Consider the following 20,219-nt stretch of genomic DNA (forward strand, 5'->3'; position numbering starts at 1 on the left):
TGGTGGTTGGGTTTTTTTCCCTTTTCCCATCCCTTTCTTTTGGAGACAAGTTAGTATATTTCAGCTGGGGCAAGACATCCAGGTAATTCCACTTCCCAGCTCGCTGGGGAGGGCACCAGAGCCAACACTGCGTGTCTGTTCCCCATACCTGCTTTTGGGACCAGCCAGGCACCTGCTTTGCTCCTTCCTCACTCCCCTTTCAGAAGTGTGGTCTCACCTGGATCCTGCTCCCTACTCCAACTGTAGCACATCAGTGCCTTTTACCTTCTGTGTTGGAAGCAGCAACCTGATCCATCCTGCACTCTCTGACCATCCCATTTCCTGGAGTTCCTTGGGACTCTCTCAGACCTGTCAGTATACATGAAGAAAAGCACAGAGCATTGCTTACATAAAAGTTTTATTGGAAATTCTTTGAATACTTGAAGTACATTGGAGACTGTTTCCAAAACAATACAATTTAGGAGCCTTCCCCTTCACCCAAAGTCATCATCTGTAAATCAGCAGCCACATACATACTGTCCTTAATATAGAATCGAGCAGACAGCTGCTAAAATAAACAGCCTTTGTAACACAATCTGTGGCAGGCCACAGGAGCAGCTAGATCTTTCCTGAAGCAGAGTATTTGTGCAGTGGTCGGGGAGCCTAAATGTAGCAAACGTGTTGAAACTGAGGAATGTCCAGAAAAGTGGCACATAACTCAGCTCTAGAGAATCTCTTTATTGCTGTGGCCATCCAGCTCAACACTAGCAGCTTATACAGGCAAATTTCCAGCCTTCTGAAGTAGAACAAACCCCAAGTGCCACACTGACGTTCTGCCTTCTGAGATGTGGGAGCTGTAGCCATCAGCATCAACAAATGAGCAGACTTATTTAGCTCTGGGGACCTTCTGGACAGGACTAGCAAGAATGGCTTGCCTTTTGCCAACTCCACAGTTTGCCCCTTTGAGAAGGAGACAGCAGTAGCACTGGCTAGATGAAGTTCAACCTAGTCTATTCTTCTTCATGACTAGTGTGAACCAGCACTTCACCCCAGCTCTGCTGCTTTGCAGCCCAGCCTGTATCACTCTCCCAAGCACAGCCTGTACATTGAGAGGAAGGTGACAGCAACCACATCTATGAGCTAGAGCGTGGCAGAGACCAGCTTCCTGAGCAGAGGTGAGAGCCAGCTGCTGTATTCATCCCTTGTGCTCCTGCACCCTTCTGCAACCCTTTCCACCTGTAAAACAAGGTGGCTCTGGCTGTGGGGATCAAGTATTTGTTAAAGCCCATGTAACTTAAACCCTCTTGTGCACTGTTTGTCTTGGAAGCTTTCTTTAAATGTTTGTGTATCTTATTTTGCAAGGACTACGCAATTTCTGTGTGAGGTTGCTGAAAAGTTGATTTGGTTGAGTAAGCTGAAGAAGTTCTGGTTGGCAGCTTTCCTTCAGTAAAGCCCTCACCTCGAGTTCTAGAGCTCACGTGGCCTCCCACTGAACACAGCACTCAACAAAAAAGCATTGTGTTGCTCTGACCTTACAGCAAGCTCCATTCTGAACTTGGTTCCTTGCTCTAACAGTGGCACAGGAATAGTGTTTTAGAGAGGAGGTGGGGTTCCCCTGTCAGCTGTTAGTGATCTCCTTCAGTTAAGCTGAAGAAGATGCCACATTGCACTAACTAGAAGGCTGGTTACTCAGCCACTCTAAGGAAATTCAGATGTCTCCTCATGCCTGAGGCAACACAACTCCATTTCCAGAGAAAGAAAGAAAGGAAAAGTGTTTTAGGACAGTAAGGAGTCTTGCAGTTGCTCACTGTAGTTATACATGGGAGGAGGAGAGAGAACCACAAGGCGACCTACCTTATCTAAGTTTCTGTTTAGTGTCACTGTTTCTCCTCCCCTCCCTACATCAGGCAAAAGACAGGCACCAGCTGAATCAACCCTCGAGCACTGCCACTCACACTGCAGATAACCAGATCATTACAAAAATAACATTTCAGCTAATCAAAAGCCAGCTGATTAAAAAGTACCATAAGCTCTCCCCCCAAAATGTGCTTCTTTAAAGAAGCTGCCTTCTGAATGGCTGAAAACACTGCAAATCCATGCCTATCAGAACACAGCTTTTTACCAAATCCCTGCCACTCCACTCCTGTGTGCATTTCATTCTATCAATGGGCCCTGACTGGATGTAATGGACACAAAGTCCCCAAAACAGAGTATTATATTAGAATAATCAAGTCTGTCTTAGAAAATAAATATCTTGGATACTTTCCTGCAAGGAGAGACCAGTCTCACTGGCCAGGGTTCCATGGCACACTTGCTGTCTGCAGTGATCCAGAGCAGAATGACCCGCACTACTACATGAAAACAGAACATCTTTTAAATATAGGTTTCTTTAAAAGCAATAAATATTTCTTGACTCTTAAGATCATCTATTAACCATAAAGCAGGAAGGTTTGCAAGGGTTAGAGGAAAGAATCTTGGACTAAAGACTCCTAGTAACATAACCCTAAAGAAATAGGATTCCTAGTATTTACAGTTGTATTTCAGAAGCAGAGACTGTGAATTCAGCATTATCACAGCTGCTATGTGCAGGCTTGCCAACAGTCAACACTGGTCAACTCAGCACGGCCGAGTGTCAGTACGCTCAGGAAGGAAACGTGGAAAGCTCTTCTGTAGTTCCTTTCCTGCTCATCAGCCAGCCTAACAGAAGGCCTCACACAAAACGACTGTGGAGACCCAGTTCCTTAGAAGCAGGAAAACAAAGGTAACTTGTATTACAGAGGTCCCAAAGCTGACGTCTCTCCCTGGCTCCAGGCACTCACTGACTGAAGTCAGGATGAAATGCCCCGTTCCGCGGAATGGATGTCCTGGAGTTAAAACTGTTAAATCTGCTGAACTCACAGCCCCTGGAAAAGAGCCAAAGCTTTCTATGCTCTAACAGGGTTGGAGACTGTAGGAAGGAGTCTGTTAGCAAGAAGCTACACTGAGGGAACTTACACCATAGGACCTTTGGAGGAAGCATATGGCAACTTTTCACAAAGCCCCTCCACAGAGAACAGAGATTGAAGAGAGAATAAATTTCATACACTGGAGTTTGACTTCCTGTGTCTCTACTGAAGTCTTAAATTCAAAACTGTGAGCAGGAAAAGCAGTCCAGAACTATGCGGTGGTGTATTGAGGAAAATCAGATCTGCTGTTGAAAAGAGCAATCCAAGAAAGCTCACTTGATGGGAGGAGCTAATCAAAGTGAGACAAAAGGCAGAGCAGGGGCAACAGAGATATTTCTTGACGTCATTTTCCAGAATGCCTTGAGGAGGAAGAACTGGAAACAGCTTCACTGCAAGGTTTCTACAAAGGCATCAAACTCTTTGACATTTTTCTCGTGGACTGCCAGCTTCTCTGGTAACGAGTCCTGGAAGGGTAAGAAAAGGTGCAGGTCAGAGCTCATTCACAGCAGATAAAAAGAAGCTTTTAAACAGGCAACCCCTCTCCACTGCTCTGGGCTCCTCTTCCCACGTGCACAAAACCAGGAGTCCTCTGGCAGCATCCAGCAAGTGACCCTGAGAAGGGCACCCTGCCCAGAATGTTTGTTCTGTAAGAACAGTAGGTGCACTGGGGCCTCGCCTTGTGCAATTCTTGCCGCCATCTGCAGCACAATAACCTGTTCATGTCATTGCCTCCATCAAGCCACTTGCAGCCTTCAGCCTCTGGTATGTTACAATGCCTGTGAGCCCAACACAGCACTCACCCAGACACGACTTTCACCAGCCACACCAGGGTTTTACCTCTGCTCAGGCTGCAAGATCAGGCCTAGTTTGCCGCCAAGTTTGACACACCAAAGGCAGAATTAGTTTTGGGGGTTTCAATGACAGCCACAGCAATGCGGTGGCAGCTTTCAGCTTGAAGATAAACACACCAGTTTCAAAGGCTCAAGTGTGCCACAAACAAATTTACATTTGTTTGGAAAATATTAGTGAGGGATCCCCTTTGGGCAGGGTCTCTCTTCTGAGAAGTACAGGAAAGACATGGATCTGCTGGAGTGGGTCTGGAGGAGGGCCACAAAAACGCTCAGAGGGCTGGAGCACTTCTCCTATGAGGAAAGGCTGAGAGAGTTAGGGTTGTTCAGCCTGGAGAAAGCTCCAGGGAGACCTTGTGGCCTTTAAGTAATTAAAGGGGGCTTATAAGACAGATGAGGACAGACTTCTTAGCGGGGCCTGTTGTGATAGGAGAAAAGGTAATGGTTTTAAACTAAAAGAGGGGAAATTCACACTAGATAGAAGGAAGTAGTGAAACACTGGACCAGGTTTGCCCAGAGATGTGGTAGATGCACCATCCCTGGAAACATTCAAGGCCAGGTTGGATGGGGCTCTGATCAACCTGATCTAGTTGAAGATGATCCTGCTTATTGCAGGGGGCTTGGACCTTTAAAGGTCCCTCTCAACACAAACTATTCTATAATTCCATGAAGACACAAATTTTTTCAAACTAGGAACAGGGAGAGTATTATAAGGTATATGTAATTCCCACAGAAAGAAATGTCAGGGTTCCATACCAAATCCTCTGCCATGGACTGTGCTCCAATGTCAATGGAGAGGCTGCTGAGTTGAGGGGGGTTCTGGAACTCACGGTAAAATGTCCCCAGGTCCATTGGAAGAATGTCATCCTTTGAAAATGCTGGTTTCTAGAATCAAAGATATTGCTGTTAATTTGCACTCGGAGACATTGGCTTCCCTTTCACTATAATCTCAGGTAACGTCTTTACCTGCTATCAGTGAACATCTTGGCACTACAACTGTTGCTGCAATAAAGCAGATTAAATAACTGAAGAACAGCCAAGATCTGTGCTTGCCTGAGCACTAGGAAGAGAGCATTTCCTTGGAATCTTTTAGGCATTAGACAGAGGATGCCAAGCCCAGGTGTTGGCAGAGAACTTCAAGAGAATTTAATTTGTAGCTATTGGTTCCAAGTTATCAGTCTCTCTGCAGTTTGGGGGCTGTCATGCTCTAGTTTGGGACTGAGACTCATGGGTCCTTTACACCCCCACTGAAAACTACTCTTACATTGTTTGCCATTGTACCAGCACCTGAAGCCCATCTAAGATGCAGGTGTTATGTGAGAGCACTGATGAGGGCACTTACAAAGTCAATCATAACAAAGTCATCATGGGTGTTCCCTGTGCTGCTGCCACTGGAGCCCTCCGAGTGTAAGCTGCCTTGTAGAGGAGATTCAGTTTCTGGGGAGTCAGGAGGATTGACCTGCCCAAGAGATCAAAGATGGTGAGTACTGATCTTATGATTATGTCTGTCTGTGTATTCTGACAGTGTGGGGGCAGTTAGAAGGTTAACAATCAATGCATGCTACAGCAGGGGCAGCAAACACACACTGTTATTTGTATGTCTAAAGAGCCCAAGATTCAACATGGGAGACTTCTTGAAACCCAACAAATCTGAATAACTAGTTCTTTGCTCAAAAACCAAAGTGTATTCAAGGTACAGAATAGCATGGATGTTGCATAAGGGATTCTGAGGAAGCACGTATTATACCTCTGGAAGGGGCTTACCATGGGGTCGTTATCTTCCAGCTCAACATTCTTGGGAGCAAACATGGCAAAAGGAATGTCTAAGTTGGCCATGGTCACCTGGGGAGATTCAGCAAACAGAATTTCACTAAGATGCTCTGCTTAGCCAGCACAGAAAAGGATACTGAAAGTCTTTGCCCAAGATCACATCAGCAGTTAGGCAGGAGGCTGACAAGCTCGTTTAAAAAGGACATTCAATAGGGAAATTGTACTTGGCTGACCTAATACAGACACATACCCCGAGGTGGGATTGCTGGTATATGTCTTGTATAACACAGACAAAGATTAACAAACTGCTACAAATTCAACCAGTTCTCCTTCGTTCATCCAAAAGACCCAGAGAGCAGTCTTAGGAACTGGGCAGATCTCTAAGCTGCCTTTGCTAAGCTTAAATGCTTGCTTACTAGTGATGAACTGGTTACTACATGGCAGGCTTCCTACCAGCTTCCTCAGAGCTTCCTCAGTTCATGAACCTGTAGTAGTGGCAGATCATTGTGAGACCCTATCAACTCTTCCATACCCAAACAAGGTGCTGGCAAAGTGGGGCTCACACATCCCAAAAGGATTTTTATGAAAAACAAGCCTATGTCAAGACCTTGTAGCTGGCAGGAGAACACACTCTCCAGTCTCGTCCTGCCATTGGGTGCTTTTTGTTCTTTGTGTAGGAACAGATGGGTTAAGCAAGGTATCGTGGTGCCCTCTGAGAAGATCTCTTGTTAGTTACCTGGTTAATAGGTTTGTTGACAAAAGCTCCCACCTTCCGGATAAAGATGGTCTCCAAAAGGTCATGTGGGGAGCCACATTTCCCCTCGCTGCTGTTTGATACTGTTTCTGTGTCCTCGCTGGGGGGGGAAAATAGACCAATTACTGACTCATGGCACAAATAACACAGACAAATCTCATGCTTGCCAAGATTCCTTCTCTCTTCTGGGTTTACTCCTAGTACTGGAAGACGGACAACAGAAATCTGTCCTTGTACCACACGCTCCCCCTCAGTCATGAGCACAAAAGGGGAGTCGGACACTGATGGAATCAGATTTTTGTTTAAAGCTGGATGAAAACTATTTAGCTGAAAAGTTGCTGCCAACTGAAATAGGCTTTTCTTTTTGGAGATGGACTTTTAACTTTAGAATGTGCATTTCATTCAGCAGTTCCTGTTCATCACAATTATTTCTTCAGTAATACAGTAGTCACAGATCTGAAGGGAGGTGCTAGTGCAACTATGATTTTTAGTTTCCTCATAACAGAATTGCTGCTTAAGATATTTGACTCAGAACTGTGTGACCCACAGTACAGAGACTGTACAAGAAATAAATACAGTGACCAAAAAAGAATAGAGGGATTTCACTAGCTGAGAGGAAGGTGATTTGGGACAGTCTGTGCTTGCATTGTTTCCTCTTAAGTAACTTTGTTCTTAAATAGTGAACAGATTTGCAGTAACTACAGCTGGTTTTGGTAACAATTCATGTTAAGTCTCTGGAGAATTTAAGACTCACTTGAGAACTTACTTCACTTTGTTGTTTTACAATGAGCAAAAACAGTAATGAGATTAAAAAAAGATCAAACTGATAATAAAGTTGACATAACAGAAGTTGCAAGGATGTTACAGCGACCAGCAGGTGTAAAGAGGTGGGTGAGATCATTGTTTGGAGAAAGGCTTGGAAAAGGCTGATGGGGGGTGAAAAAGCCCCATCAAAGAAAGGTGCTTGTTATTTTGGGAGATGGAAAGACAGTAGTTATGCTACAGACAAAGAGGGGAAACCAAAAAGTTTTAACAGGATTATAATTGGGCTAGTACAAGTGGTAGATCATGTAAAACCAACCTACCTACTAGAAGGAGTAGCTGCTGAGTAGTGGCCTCCATCCAGTGGGGTGCACATCCTCTCTTGGTCAGCTTGAGTGCCATGTGCTGGCTGGCTGGGGATTGGGGGAACTCCCCCCTCTTTGCCTGGGCCGATCAACTGGGATGGAGGGAACAGACAAGTTGGAGACCTCATAATCAGGCAAACACCACAGTGCAATACAGAGCAGATTCCATCATTTTGGGACTAAGTTGTGGGATTTCTGGTGTATGACTGGGCTCTAGCCCCCATAAGGCTGAGAGACGTGTCAAGTAGAAGGTGATCACCACAATACAAACTTGTTCTTACTCCCTTTCTACTCCACTTTAGGCCTGTTTTACACAGCAGAGCTCTCTGGCCTTGGGTCCTCTGCTTCAAGGAGAAGCAGGAGAAAAATAATCATATTCTCTTGCTATGACCTTACGGCTCTCTACAGCTTCCTGAGAAGTGGAGAGGGAGGTGCTGATCTCTTCTCCCTGGTAACATGTGGGAATGGTTCAAAGCTGCACAAGTGGAATTTAGACTGGACATTAGGAAGCATTTCTTTACTGAGAGGGAACAGGCTTCCTAGAGAGGTGGTCAATGCCACAAGCCTGTCCTACTTCCACATGACCCTACCTCAGTAAAGTCAGAATGCTGAGGAGCCAATTCCCAGTTTCTGTGCAAGCTGTGCTTTCTCTATATTTACCTTACATTCTTGTCATTCCTGACAGACAGGATACCAATGCATGCACTAGTGTCAAGGCCTCTCTGAGATGTACAAGTGACACAAATGGTTGCAATACCAGCCATGCTTGTTTTACCCTCTACAAGTACCTGGTGCGGGTGTGCAGCATTCAAGCCACCACCAAAGAGTACAGGATACCCCATGTCAGCTGATCCAACTCCCAGGGCAGCAGGCTGATAGGAAAGACGAGAGCTGGAAAGCTAAGAAAGAAGAGAAAAAACAAAAGGGCAAAGGGAGAGGAGAGAGGAAGGGGAATGCCCCACAGTCTGAATAATCATCAGTCTCTGAAGAAGGAACAGGAAAAGTCAGAGGCATAGCACAGCATTTCAGGCTGGCAGAAGGAAGCTAGGTTTTCATTGGAAGCAATAATGAAGGCTATTACTATAAAATTTCTTATCACAGGGGGCTAAGTCTGGTCCTTGACAAGAAAACAAGACTGGTTTCCTATACACATAGGAGGAAGCTGTGCAGGGTACAATTGACATCCACTTACAGGGAAGCTCTGCTCTACAGCTCTGTTGTTCAGACTGAAAGAAGCATGAATGCCATCATCAACTCACTAAAGAGCTAATATTTAATATTTTTTTCCCCAAAACCAACTGCATTATGTTTGAACCCATTCCCATTGAACAGGCCTTGAAGATCAGCTATTTTAAACAGCCCCAGCCAAAGAATACAGAGTCCCACAAAAGCACTAGGTAAAGAGAATGGGGACACTAACCCTTGTGAGATTGCTTTAGGAATGAAGTGCTGGAAGCAGTGAAACCCAGGGGCCCTTACATAGCCCAGGCAGAAATCTAGCTGGTTGGATTAGATAAAACTTTCCCATTTTAGCTTACTTGACCTCAAGAGAAACACTTTCTTCAGACATTTGTGTGTGATACTCCAGCAACACCAGTGCTGACATCATTTAGAGGGGTCTGAATGATGATCAGCAGGTTATTCACATGGGGCTAGTTAAGTTGAATGGAGCACTACTATGTAGGTTCTAGGGACACTGGCTGTTAAAGATAAAACACTCAGCACTGTGGCTTACTACTTAGGACCTTCACTAACAATCCTTGCAACTGCTGCTTTTTATTTAAGGGTGCTTATCCTGTCTTTGGGAGACCTTTATCTGCAAAGGCATTTGAGCAGCCAGTCTCAACAATGTGCCTAGCCCATTTTGGGGTCACCAGCCTTTCTCATGCACAATATTCCACACAGTTAAATTTCTACTTCCCTGTATTTGTTCTGGCATAACAGAACTGTATCTGGCCACGTATAACATATTCTATTGACAACTCACTTGGTGTGAAAAGGCCAGTCCCATCACTGGGACCTTCAGGGTGTCCGTCACCACAGGAGGAGGGGTCTGAAAATGTGCCTTTGTGACAGTAAAAACACACTGTGCACAGAGACAGACACACAGAGGAAACAAGGAAAAGAGAGAGTGAGAGAGGGAGAGAGGGAGAGAGAGAGAAAGAGAGAAGGACTTCAGAGAAGAACTATGAAGAGTTGGATGAACTGAATGCTAGTGAAGAGGTCCGGGCTGCAGCAGCCACATAGAGCAGAAGTCTCAGTATTGCCAGAAGCACATTCATTTTGTAAAGAATTGACTGTTTTCCAATCTCAGTGAACCACTCAACACAGGTAATATTGGAGACTCCAGTGAACACTGAAAGTAACTGCCAGAGACTCTGTTCCACAGTTCATTAGAAATGAACCAGATAATCAGCAAGGAGAAGGCTGAGCAGATGCCACAAAAAGCCAAGAGTGTTCTTTTCCCCAAACGTACAAGTTTCAATACTTTCCATCTATATATACTCCTTATCTTCCAGCATTCTGAGGCATCATATCTTGGCAGGTTTGTGCTGCACCCGTAGAATAAAGGGGACCGAGACTGAGGTGCAATTCAAATACACTGAGGTAAGGAGAGAACTCCATCAATAGGATACTCCAGAACTAAAGGCTGTCTCACAGAGGGTACTAAGGCAAAAATGGCAACCCTAACCTGGTTCAGTCCCATACCTTCTCCCAGTCACTTTCCTATGAACAGTTTTCAGTTTAGGACAGCTTTGTTTCTGTGTATTGCTCATGGCCAGACTTTCTCCTGAATTCTGGACTACAACATACAGATATGCAAGCTCACAGGGAGAAGGTAACACCTATCCCCTTCTATCATGCAGGTTACGCCTCATTTCTACTGGGAAGGCAGGCAGAGATTTGGACAATTTGCCTATAGAACAAGTTCCCAGTATTTTCCATCACATTAAGTTGTATACAGAAAGCTAAAGAAAGAAACTAACTTCTTTTTCCCCCCTTCTAATTTACTTTAGAGATCACTCTGCCAAGACAACCTTACAATTCTAACTGTGGTAACAAAGACTGGCAGTTGCTTTATAAATAAGCGCACAGCATATGGCAACTATGAGCCACAGGAAAGCAAGAATGTAGGCTCATACTTAATGTGAATCCTCAAGGTTTGTCTGGTTTCATAAAGCTTTTCCCCTGAATGACAGTTAAGCTTCATGTGCCCTGGGGAGATGTCAACCTCAATGTATTTACATACAGTATTACTGTTAAGTAACACTGGCACAAGCTACTGGAAATTTCCTTATGAAACCTTTTGCATTTAACCCATTTTGTGAAAAGGCAGGACACAATTTGGCCACAAACTCATCTCCTGAGCTGTGTATCACAGAATAAGAAAAGCTTTATTCCATCAGACGTAGTGGGAGTGCTGATTAGTTCAATATTGCCTGATGCTCTGTCACCCAAAAGCCACTTACGACAAAAATGCTTCCTAAGAAAAGCTCATTTGTTAGGAAATAGCTCATTCATACAGTAAAATACATTTTGCTAAACCAGTCATACTAATTCTACTGAAGCAGTGGAAAGACCCATAGCAAATTCCTTCACTTCGGAACAGTATTCCAATTACAATTCGTTATAGGTTTCACATGGACAACAAAAGAGATTTGGAAGTCTTTAGATTGTCTTGAAAAGTCAGTAGAGCCATCTGTTTGGCTGGACAACGAGGCAGGAAACATTCCTGAACATTTAAAGCTGTAAGACAACTACAAATCTGACCAAGTCTTCAAAATACGTAATTATGGAGTCAGGTAGATGACAGTAAAAGGAGGAATTGGAGTTTCTGGTTTTCTGATATTCAGAAGGAAACCACCATCCATTCATTTTGAAATTGAAACTTAAATGAAATTTGCATGGGTAGGTGGAAGTACAGAGTATTGAGTCCTTAGTTCAATACTATGATACCATTTTTTTGCTGATACTTATTCCTGCTGCCCCAACTAGTTTTAGATGGTCCAACAAGTATGGCTTTTGTCTTTTTCCTGCTTTTCCATTCTGCATTGTGGTATAAGCATTTTCCTGACATGTCAGTGTTTCTTTCTCCATGTCGGTCGGTCACCTCTACTTACACTGACTGGCATCAATTTCTTGAATTCCTCTTCTTGCAGCACTAGTATGTGAATTTGTAAGTACACTGCTATCCTTTACAAGCACATCTCAGCCCATCTACACTGTAGGTTCTTTTAATCTTTCTCAGTAATTCAGTCTTTCTAGTCCCCTAGCATTTTGTTGACATCAGTATCTAACTAGGTTTTTACTCAGCATATAACAATTTAAATACTTCATGTATTAAATTCCCATTATCATCAGGAGGCTGCCTGTTTGCACAGTGGTTGGTGTAGGAGTATGTACACTATCTTAACAGTGATTATTGTATCGAGAAGTAAAAAGAGACTGGTTTCCCTTACCTGAGATGGAGGAGAGGTGGAAAAAGATGTGGTACAAACTTCTTGGGAATCTTCTACTGAGGGGTATACTGCACCATTGTCCTCGCCAGCTCTAAAGCAGCAAGAAAGAAAGCTTTCTGACTGGAAATACTCTCTAAAACAAGTAGTAAAACACACTGGGACAAACATTGCAGGGAGGTTTGAGAGTATCTGGGTGGAGCTGAAAGGAGAATTATGAAGGGATCTTGTCTACTTGGCAGAACTGAGGAAGACAAGGTATGAAAACTTTAATTTTCCCCAGATGCTCCTCTTCTACCTCCACATAGAAACACTTCCCAGTAGCTAATGCTACTGGCTTTGGAGTTTACAGAACCATTGTCAAACAATACCACTGGTCCCAATCTCAGTGCCTTCACATGCAATTTAGAGAAGACAAACAGGAATTAAACTCTGATGTTTCCCCAGTGGAAATATCTGGAGATTCATGCCTCAGGACACACAGCAGCATTAAATGTTACATTTCAAAGGCAGCCAAGGTTAAACATCCTTTGTGTCCAAGTACTTCTGTAAGGAGTCTGGGAACATACTGGGGCTTTCTGCACTGAGTTTTCTAGATATGAAGAGTAAAATGTCACCCTTCCTTATATGCTCAACCATGTCAATATGATTTGACACTCATCCTCCAGTGTCCCTTCCCATGCAGTCAGCAAATAGTGGAAAAGGCTCTGTATTTGGGCATAATTGATGCCTTCACCATGGCCCATGACTTCAACTCATTATTTCCTCACCTGTAATTGCAGGGATGCATGGGTGAAGAGCTGGGATAGGGACGGTCCACAAAGTGATCAATGATAATCCCCATGATAGGAGGGGTCCTTTCAAACTGCCTGCAAGGCAACAAGCAATGGTGTTATTGGCTTTTTTCCCCCTCTACTCTCATCCCAATTTGTGGTGCCCTCACAGAAAACATTTGTGTCTATTATGGGACCAGAGCATCTTTACAATTCAACCCTGCAACTCCAAGCATGCGTCAACAATTTGGAGTTCTAGAGTCTGGCTCGGGGCTACCCAAATACTCCCCTTGCTGCAAGACTTAAGCATGAGAAAGAGCGCTCTCCATGAAGGAGAATCTCTGGAGGGAAGGATAAGCAGAAGGGAAAGATTTAGGGGCTCATAATATGAGGGGTTTAACAGTAAATTATTGTAAAACAGATTCTGGCATGATTGTGTTTTCTCACCTGGTTGACATGAAAGCAAGGTTGATTCTGTAGGCACAGGACAAAGTGATGGTGCCCACTGGGGTACCCACTGTCCCAACACGGACCGTCTGGAAACCTATAAGGTTAAGGAATGATTATCAGTTTCACTGATTATTTATGTTCCATACTTTTTCTATTCTGAGGTTACATTATCTTATTTCTATCCTGTTTCCATCATCCCTTGCAATCTGAACTCCAAAGACTTGTATAGAACCCATAATAAAAAAAGTAGGACTAGGTTGCCTTGCTGGTATGCTTCATTTATGAGACTTCTGATGTTGCTTCCTATCTTGGTCTAAAATACTTCTGAAATGCTTCTTGCTCCTGAGCAGGTCATGGTCTCCTTTACCAGTCCTGCCCCTTATCAATGTACTTCCATAGTCTTATTTCAGTTCTGGACCACTGGAGTCAAGGCAATCACCTTAGATTTTGTCAAAGTACCACCATTATACTTGTCACCTTATAACATGACCTTTCACTGGTAGATCCAGATAAAAACCATATGTAAACCTCAGACTTAATTTTTCTTATGGCATTTAGGAATAGTAATAAATGGCTTGCCAGTATAGAGAACAGTTCTGCTCTAGTTTGTGTGTGTTGCCTAATCATACCTTCTCCCAAGCCACTCAGTTGCACTTCACCAAAATATATCCTGCAGGAAAAGGAAAAAGAAAAGGTATTAGGTCTATTGGGAACATAATGCTATACATATCCTTATTCCTCATTTAATTTCATGAGTTGAAAGGCTGGAACTACTTTTCCCCTTTAGGAAAAAACCCAACAAAAGACATGGATAGAATACCCATTTCAAGAAACCCTCCAGCTACATATCTTAGAGGAAGATATGTCATGTAAAAAGGAAGATAAAACAGTAGTCTAATCAAAAAATTCTGTTTAAATTTCTTAAGCCTGTGGCAAGCTTACAGTTCAGAGCAAAATGTGAAGTGACATAAACTTCATGGACAGGCCTAAGTCTAAAAGCTAAGACTCATCACATAACATGAAAGATTAACTGTGCTGTGAAGAGACCTACTCTTAAGTATATGACAAACCAGCAAGGGAAGCAAAAATGAAGCATGGCTGGGATTTCTTTTTAAGTTCTCAGCTGTGCAAATGATAGGAAACCTGGGATTTAGAACCATCTAAATTACCTTGCAAATATGTCAAAGACTTTTCTCAAAGCCAAAAACAAAGACATGAAGGTGATAACCATGAGCCAGTCAGATCTCACAGGCTAAAAAGTGTTGAACTCAGTATTTGGATGAGTAAACTGCAAGAACTATGGGAAGTGGAGCTGAGGATGCATCTTTAAAATGGGATAGCAAGGCAGAGTCTGAATCTATACTGCAAAAGTATAGACAGGCATTTGTCAAATACAGGTCAGACACTGAACAACTGGATGCTAATAAGCCATTTAACCAGTGCTTGCGTGTAGGATTTTTGTACTTCTCAACATGGTAGGCAACCAACAATACTTCACAGCCTGTGCTTAGTTTTACTTTTGATGGCTCAGATGGAAGCTATAAGATGATATACAGCCCAAAGTTCTCTCCTGTCACTGATGAGTAGTAGTTAAATCCCAATAATTTGAATTTATTATCACTTATCATTTTTACCACAATTACAGCTGCACTGTGCAAGTCTACAGACTCTGCTGTTTGTATTTCAAATGGGGAATTTCATATTCTGCTTTACCTGTACAATATTACATATTCATGGCCTTGTTTCCTTGACAGTCGGTAGGCTGGAGTTACCCTCGTTATAGCAAGCAAAGACTTCAGCAGCAGAGACAGCCTGTTGTATACGGTGTATGAAACTTTGATTTCTTTGTCACACCTACAGAACACAAAGGGGAAAAATCAGTCTTTTCTTCACAACTAAGTTTTTTAGGCTTTTTTTTTTTTTTTTTTTTTTTTACAATCAAAATTAGTCTGGGCCAATTGTTTAATGTCAATTTTATTGCCAAAATGATAAATTAAAGCCCTGGTGTGGCTACTTGTTATTGACCAGCCAGCTAAGAGTCTACTTCGATCTAGACACTCGTAGAAGTAACTGGTGAAAAATTCCATGCAGCCTTCTATTAGAAAGAAACATTTTTCCAGTATTAAAATCATTTGTGATTACTGAGTATATGAATTCTTGTATCTGAGGAAGCTTACCAGTTGTAGTGGAAGATTGAATGAATGAAATTACTAGTTCGTTTTCTTGACATCAATATTAAACAGTTTGACTGCTGCACTATACAAAGAGGGGACTTCCCATTTCACCAGCTAAAACGCAAAGACACACAAAGGAAGTGTGAAGAACGTACTTACTTCTCATTCATTTCTAGACACCAAATTTCCAGCTCCATGGAGTCCCCCTGGACCAGAGAAAGGATGTCAGACAAAGGCTCATTTCAGAACACAAACTCTTATCTCCTTAAAGATCAACAGCAGCCACACCTCTCAATGAAGATGTTTCTCCCTGCTCTCACCCCCTTGTAATGCAACAACAGAAAAAGGTGCACTGGAAGTTTCACTGCACAATTAGATCACCTGAGAGAATACATTCCTCAGAAGCTCTTCATGGTCTAAGAAACTAGATTTTGCTGCTCTACCACTCGTGTGTTTGGCCTCAGTTATTTGCAGTGAACTGCTTCTGTTAATGTATTTCTTTTCATTAGCATAACACCTAACTTCATAAGTGAAGGTATTTTCACACTGTCTTGGACTAAAGGGCAGGAACTCTGGTAGGTGACTTAAGATTCAACTGAAAAGAATGGCATCTATTTTGACTTGGTTCTCACCTCTGAGGTTTTGAGAGAAATCTCCACACACATGGACCGTCCAACTGCAGGGAGCTGTCCTGCCAGGGCTTTCTTTGCTTCATGAGTAACCTCTGGTATATCTTTGATTGCCAAATTGAACTGCAGAACGAAAGAAATTATTTAATTTCTTTGAAAAACTGCCTAATGGTACACTGCAGACAAACTCATAGACCCATATATAACATACTAGGTCAGTGTTCACTGAAATATTTATGAAACAGAAAATTCCCACATGGACTCAGGCTTTTCATATTTGCAAACATTTCCTTGGCTGTTAATTCAAATGTGTTTTTTCTTTTCATCCTGTCATAAAAATCATGTTTTCCCTCACTTGAGTCCTATCTTTGAACACAGAGTATCCTGAATCTCTTCACTTTTAAAGCCCATTACTACAAAGTCCTGAGCTGCTGAGTTGCAAACTTCTGAGAGAAAAGAACTCCTCACCCCACCCCCAGAGCAGATCTTGGAAAGGCGCCTTAGCTGGCAGGAGCTGCTGAGAGGTATCGTTTCTCTCTCCTCTCATCAGCCCTTAGGAGCCCAGAGTGACGTGCTGTATGTAAACAACAACAAAAAACCCCACACCACTAATGAACGTATTTGAATATAGTAGTAATGCTATGAATAGTTGTTATAATCTGCACAAGACTGTAACAACTACACTGTCCCCACACACATGAAAGAGACCCCAAACAGTTAATGGTGTTGCTTTAAAACCCCACGACTTTACCCAGTCAGAGCCTGTTGGGGAGGATGACGATCGGGTACAGATTTTCTCTCCAAGTCGGGCCTGGACAATCACTTGTACCGTCTGGAACAGAAAAAAAAGATACACACTCATGTTCTGAGCTCAGCAGAGCCCTCAGCTCAGAACCTGAGCTGGACAAATTCCAAGTAAACAAACTATGAAAGGGCTGACCAGGATGTAGAGAAGTAGAGTTTGCTACGCTAATGTTCAGGTCTAATTGATTTGAATTATTACAGATAACAGGTAAATACATTTCAGACAGAAAATCATTGTAAGCTGCTCTTTCTCTGTACTAACATGACTAAGCCAATATTGCAATCAGGAGCTGCACAGTTTGTAGTAATCCTGAAACAAAATTTACAACTATATCCTAAACATGGACACCTAAACTGCAGTCAAGTATGTACATTTATAACATAACCATTGTCAGAATTATCACTTGCATCTATTCGCCAAGTGAGGCCAAATTTCGTAACTGGGTATCAATAGAATTCAAACAAACATTTTGGTATTATTGCTTTTGGATGCAATCTAAAAATTGAGTTAGGCTGAGAAGAAAGAGTGGAGGAGATACCACCTAACAGCTGGGTGGTTACATGTGTTCGCAGGAGTTGAAGGCTGACAGAGGGGTGAAGTGCCTGTAACTGATTCTACAGCTGGACTCTTCTAGGGGAAAGAAAAGGATTTGGAGGTAGAAAAAAAGGGGAAAGTATGTTTTTCTAGTTATTCACGGGAATCTCCTATATTTGACATCAGCTTTTCTTACTTTTGTCTTTAGCAAAAGCAAAAAAACCAACCAAACCCCAACCTTGTTACTCTAACCACAGCAAGCATGGGTTTTCTTAAACAACCAACAACAGGCATTTACCACAGGAGAAAAAGTTACCTTTAAAGCAAAAAATTTGATGAACTTGTCCAGGTCCTTCCTGTCCTGGGAACTGAGATCAGTGTCCATTGCATATGACAATCTGAAATATAGCACAGGCGTGGGGATGAAGTCTTCCTTCAGCTTTCTGTTTGGATTTCAAGATTTAAAAACATTTTGCCATTAGAGCAAAAGAAATGATGAGCACCACAGACCTCTGCCTGTCAAAATCTTAACATGCTAAGAACTTTGAGGGGTGGGTGTGAGGTATAAATGCACATGAATAGTTTACCTACTCAGTGCAAAAGCTACTAGAAAAGAAACAATAAAGGACACTCACAATTCAAACTGGGTACATGTTCTCCTATTTTGCTAGCTTAATTTAGTAATAAATAAACAAGCAAACCCCAAACCACTCCACCACCACACTGACTGGACTCTATACCAAGCTATCCATCAGACACAGCAGTCTGTTTCAGAAATCTTCAGTTACCAGCACTGGTCAAAACCAAGACAAAGTGTTTTCCTGAGTCTGAAATTCTAAGCCCTGTATTCCAGTGGTATTTCAGAAGATACTGAAATAAACCATTGCTTGAACAGGCCCCACAGTTTCCAACAAACAGGACTTGCATTAAACCTGTACAGCTACAGATTTACCTACAACCAACTGACAAGATAAATATTTGCCAAGGATAGACCAAAATCCTCAGTTCAGTTCTCTTGAAAGCTCTGACAACAAATACTGAGCTCCCACATTCACACTGTCTTGTCTGTCAAAATACGGTTGTTTCTGCCACTACAATGAACTTCCACAGTGCCAGAGGCGAGGCAGGGCAAGGCACTAATGAGATTCCTGCCACCATCACGTCACATAGTCTGGGATAAATCACAGTTTTTTGTCTCTCAGTTTCTTTGCGTGTAGGTTAATCATCATATAGAGACCATGGGGAGGAATGCCTTCATTAGCAGCACTAATTATACTTTTTGCTCATAAGCCTTCAAAGTATTAATTCACTCTTAATTCCTGGTGCTGTTTTTGTTTGGAGGCAGCTCATCAGCCTGAAGCAGCTTGTCAAGCATCACGTATTCATGGAACACACTGCTCACCCCAGGTCTAAGGGCAGTGAGCACCAGTGGCTGCTGTGCACAATGTCACTCCACTCAGTGTCCAATCTCCAAGCAAAGATTGAACTTGCAGCAATCTACGTTATGAATACACATTAAAGCTTAGCAGGACAAAGGGCTGAGAGCCCAGTTCACACATTACATGTATAATCTTTAGCGACTATGCACATCAGAACTTCTGTTTAAGATATCTCACTTACTAGCAATAAATGCCTATTTGAAGTAGTGCCTTAAGAGCACCATCCAAGAAGGGCTGCTAAGTAAGAGTACTGCAATTTATAAAGCATTTTATAGAAAAGAGTGATGCTTTCTGAATACTTAATAAAAAGACAGCTGGGCATCTAATACAGTTGAAAGTACCCAGGCTACATTCATACTGCATCTTATAATAATCTATAACGCAAATTGTAATTTAATTTGAGAACTAACAACACAGTGATTCAACTTTAGAGGCATGACCAAATTATCCTTTGCATATTGTAACCTCCTCATCCAAAGTATTATATTTTCTTTCCCTGCCTTTACCACCACTTGACAGAGATCACAGAACTTTATTACTTGGGAGGGGGGTAGATGGAAAAGGAAATCAGCACTTAAAAGCGTTAGATGTTTAACTGATGCAGCACTCTAACTTAAAAAAAAAGTAAGCTTTTAGTATAGACACTTCCCACTACATAATAAATAGGTGAGGATGACCTGTTATTATTCTTTTAACTAAGTAAAGCACTGTACGCATTGAGAGGATCTGAGATCTACAACAAAACCTGGATGACAGAGGCAATAAAATCACATTAAATAAACCCCACATCTTTTTCTCAGCAAGGAGAATGTTGACATTTAAATACCAAGAGAAATTAGATTAGCTTTTAATGTGAAGTGGGAGGCCATTTGCCTTATGGGGCTGGAAAGGAATGCTAGTTTCAACTATTACAAGATATTCAGGAACTAATAGAAGCTGTTAGGGTCATGGTTAGAAAAGGAAACAAAGCAGATCATCAGCATGGTTCTCTGCAGTACAAGAATTAGTTCTAATGACTATATATCCAAATATCTCTGGAGAGGAGAGAAACAGCCACCAGAGCCACGTCTTAAATTCAGTGTCTGAAGAATGAGAGCTTCATGGTTCTGCCCTGCTGCAGCAGAATTCGGATTCTTCCTGCAAGATCTCAAACTACCTGAAACATTCATGAAGCATCTGGAGATTCATACTCCAAATGCCAGCAACAGTTGACTCACCAGAGCCTAAAGTAGAGCAGAAAGCACCAGGAAAGGTTTCCTGTGAGGAATCTGTAATTTCAGGGGGAAACTGTGACCTTGGAACTCAGCTCCTGACACATCTAAGGGCCATCATCTGACCACCACCATCTCCTCACTCTGGTGATTCCCTGAGATTTGCTAAGGCTTAGGACAGAGTTCACCTTTAGAATCATTCTTGGTAACAGTAAGGACAAGCCTAGAATTACAGCAAACAATTGATTTACAAAAATGCCTCAGTACCCTCAGGTAAGTTGCCATCAGCTGAACAGGAAGGAAATCCTTTAAACTTAGTTCCAC

At 42.5% G+C, this 20,219-nt stretch overlaps 1 protein-coding gene across 3 annotated transcripts; it reads right to left on the reverse strand.

Moving 5' to 3' along the window:
* Positions 1-2,359: 2,359 nt before the first annotated feature.
* Positions 2,360-17,630, reverse strand: ATG13 (autophagy related 13). Of its 3 annotated transcripts, XM_010015528.1 has the most exons (17): positions 17,562-17,630; positions 16,658-16,738; positions 15,910-16,029; positions 15,437-15,483; positions 14,817-14,957; positions 13,733-13,773; positions 13,101-13,197; positions 12,651-12,749; positions 11,884-11,974; positions 9,411-9,509; positions 8,212-8,322; positions 7,382-7,515; positions 6,279-6,396; positions 5,537-5,614; positions 5,115-5,231; positions 4,529-4,657; positions 2,360-3,388 (listed from the first exon to the last, which is right to left on the reverse strand). In XM_010015528.1, the coding sequence occupies exons 1-17, from the start codon at positions 17,628-17,630 to the stop codon at positions 3,311-3,313; spliced, it is 1,650 nt and encodes a 549-aa protein (XP_010013830.1). In that variant the 3' UTR covers positions 2,360-3,310. The 3 variants fall into 3 exon arrangements, with proteins under 3 accessions (XP_010013830.1, XP_010013831.1, XP_010013832.1); XM_010015529.1 differs by lacking the exon at positions 9,411-9,509; XM_010015530.1 differs by lacking the exons at positions 8,212-8,322; positions 9,411-9,509.
* Between the last annotated feature and the right edge of the window lie 2,589 nt (positions 17,631-20,219).

The sequence above is a fragment of the Nestor notabilis genome, unplaced genomic scaffold (genome assembly GCF_000696875.1).
Source record: "Nestor notabilis isolate BGI_N333 unplaced genomic scaffold, ASM69687v1 scaffold13745, whole genome shotgun sequence".
Classification (NCBI taxonomy): Eukaryota; Metazoa; Chordata; class Aves; order Psittaciformes; family Psittacidae; genus Nestor; species Nestor notabilis.

Bases quoted from the DNA above. Each gene is read 5' to 3' on its own strand.
- ATG13 (XM_010015528.1), bottom strand. From the start codon at position 17,630: ATGGACACTGATCTCAGTTCCCAGGACAGGAAGGACCTGGACAAGTTC. The intron at 13,198-13,732 runs GTATGATTAGGC...TTAACCTTATAG, and splicing joins ACTGAGTGGCTTGGGAGAAG to GTTTCCAGACGGTCCGTGTT. The intron at 11,975-12,650 runs GTGAGGAAATAA...TTGCTGCTTTAG, and splicing joins ATGCATCCCTGCAATTACAG to AGCTGGCGAGGACAATGGTG.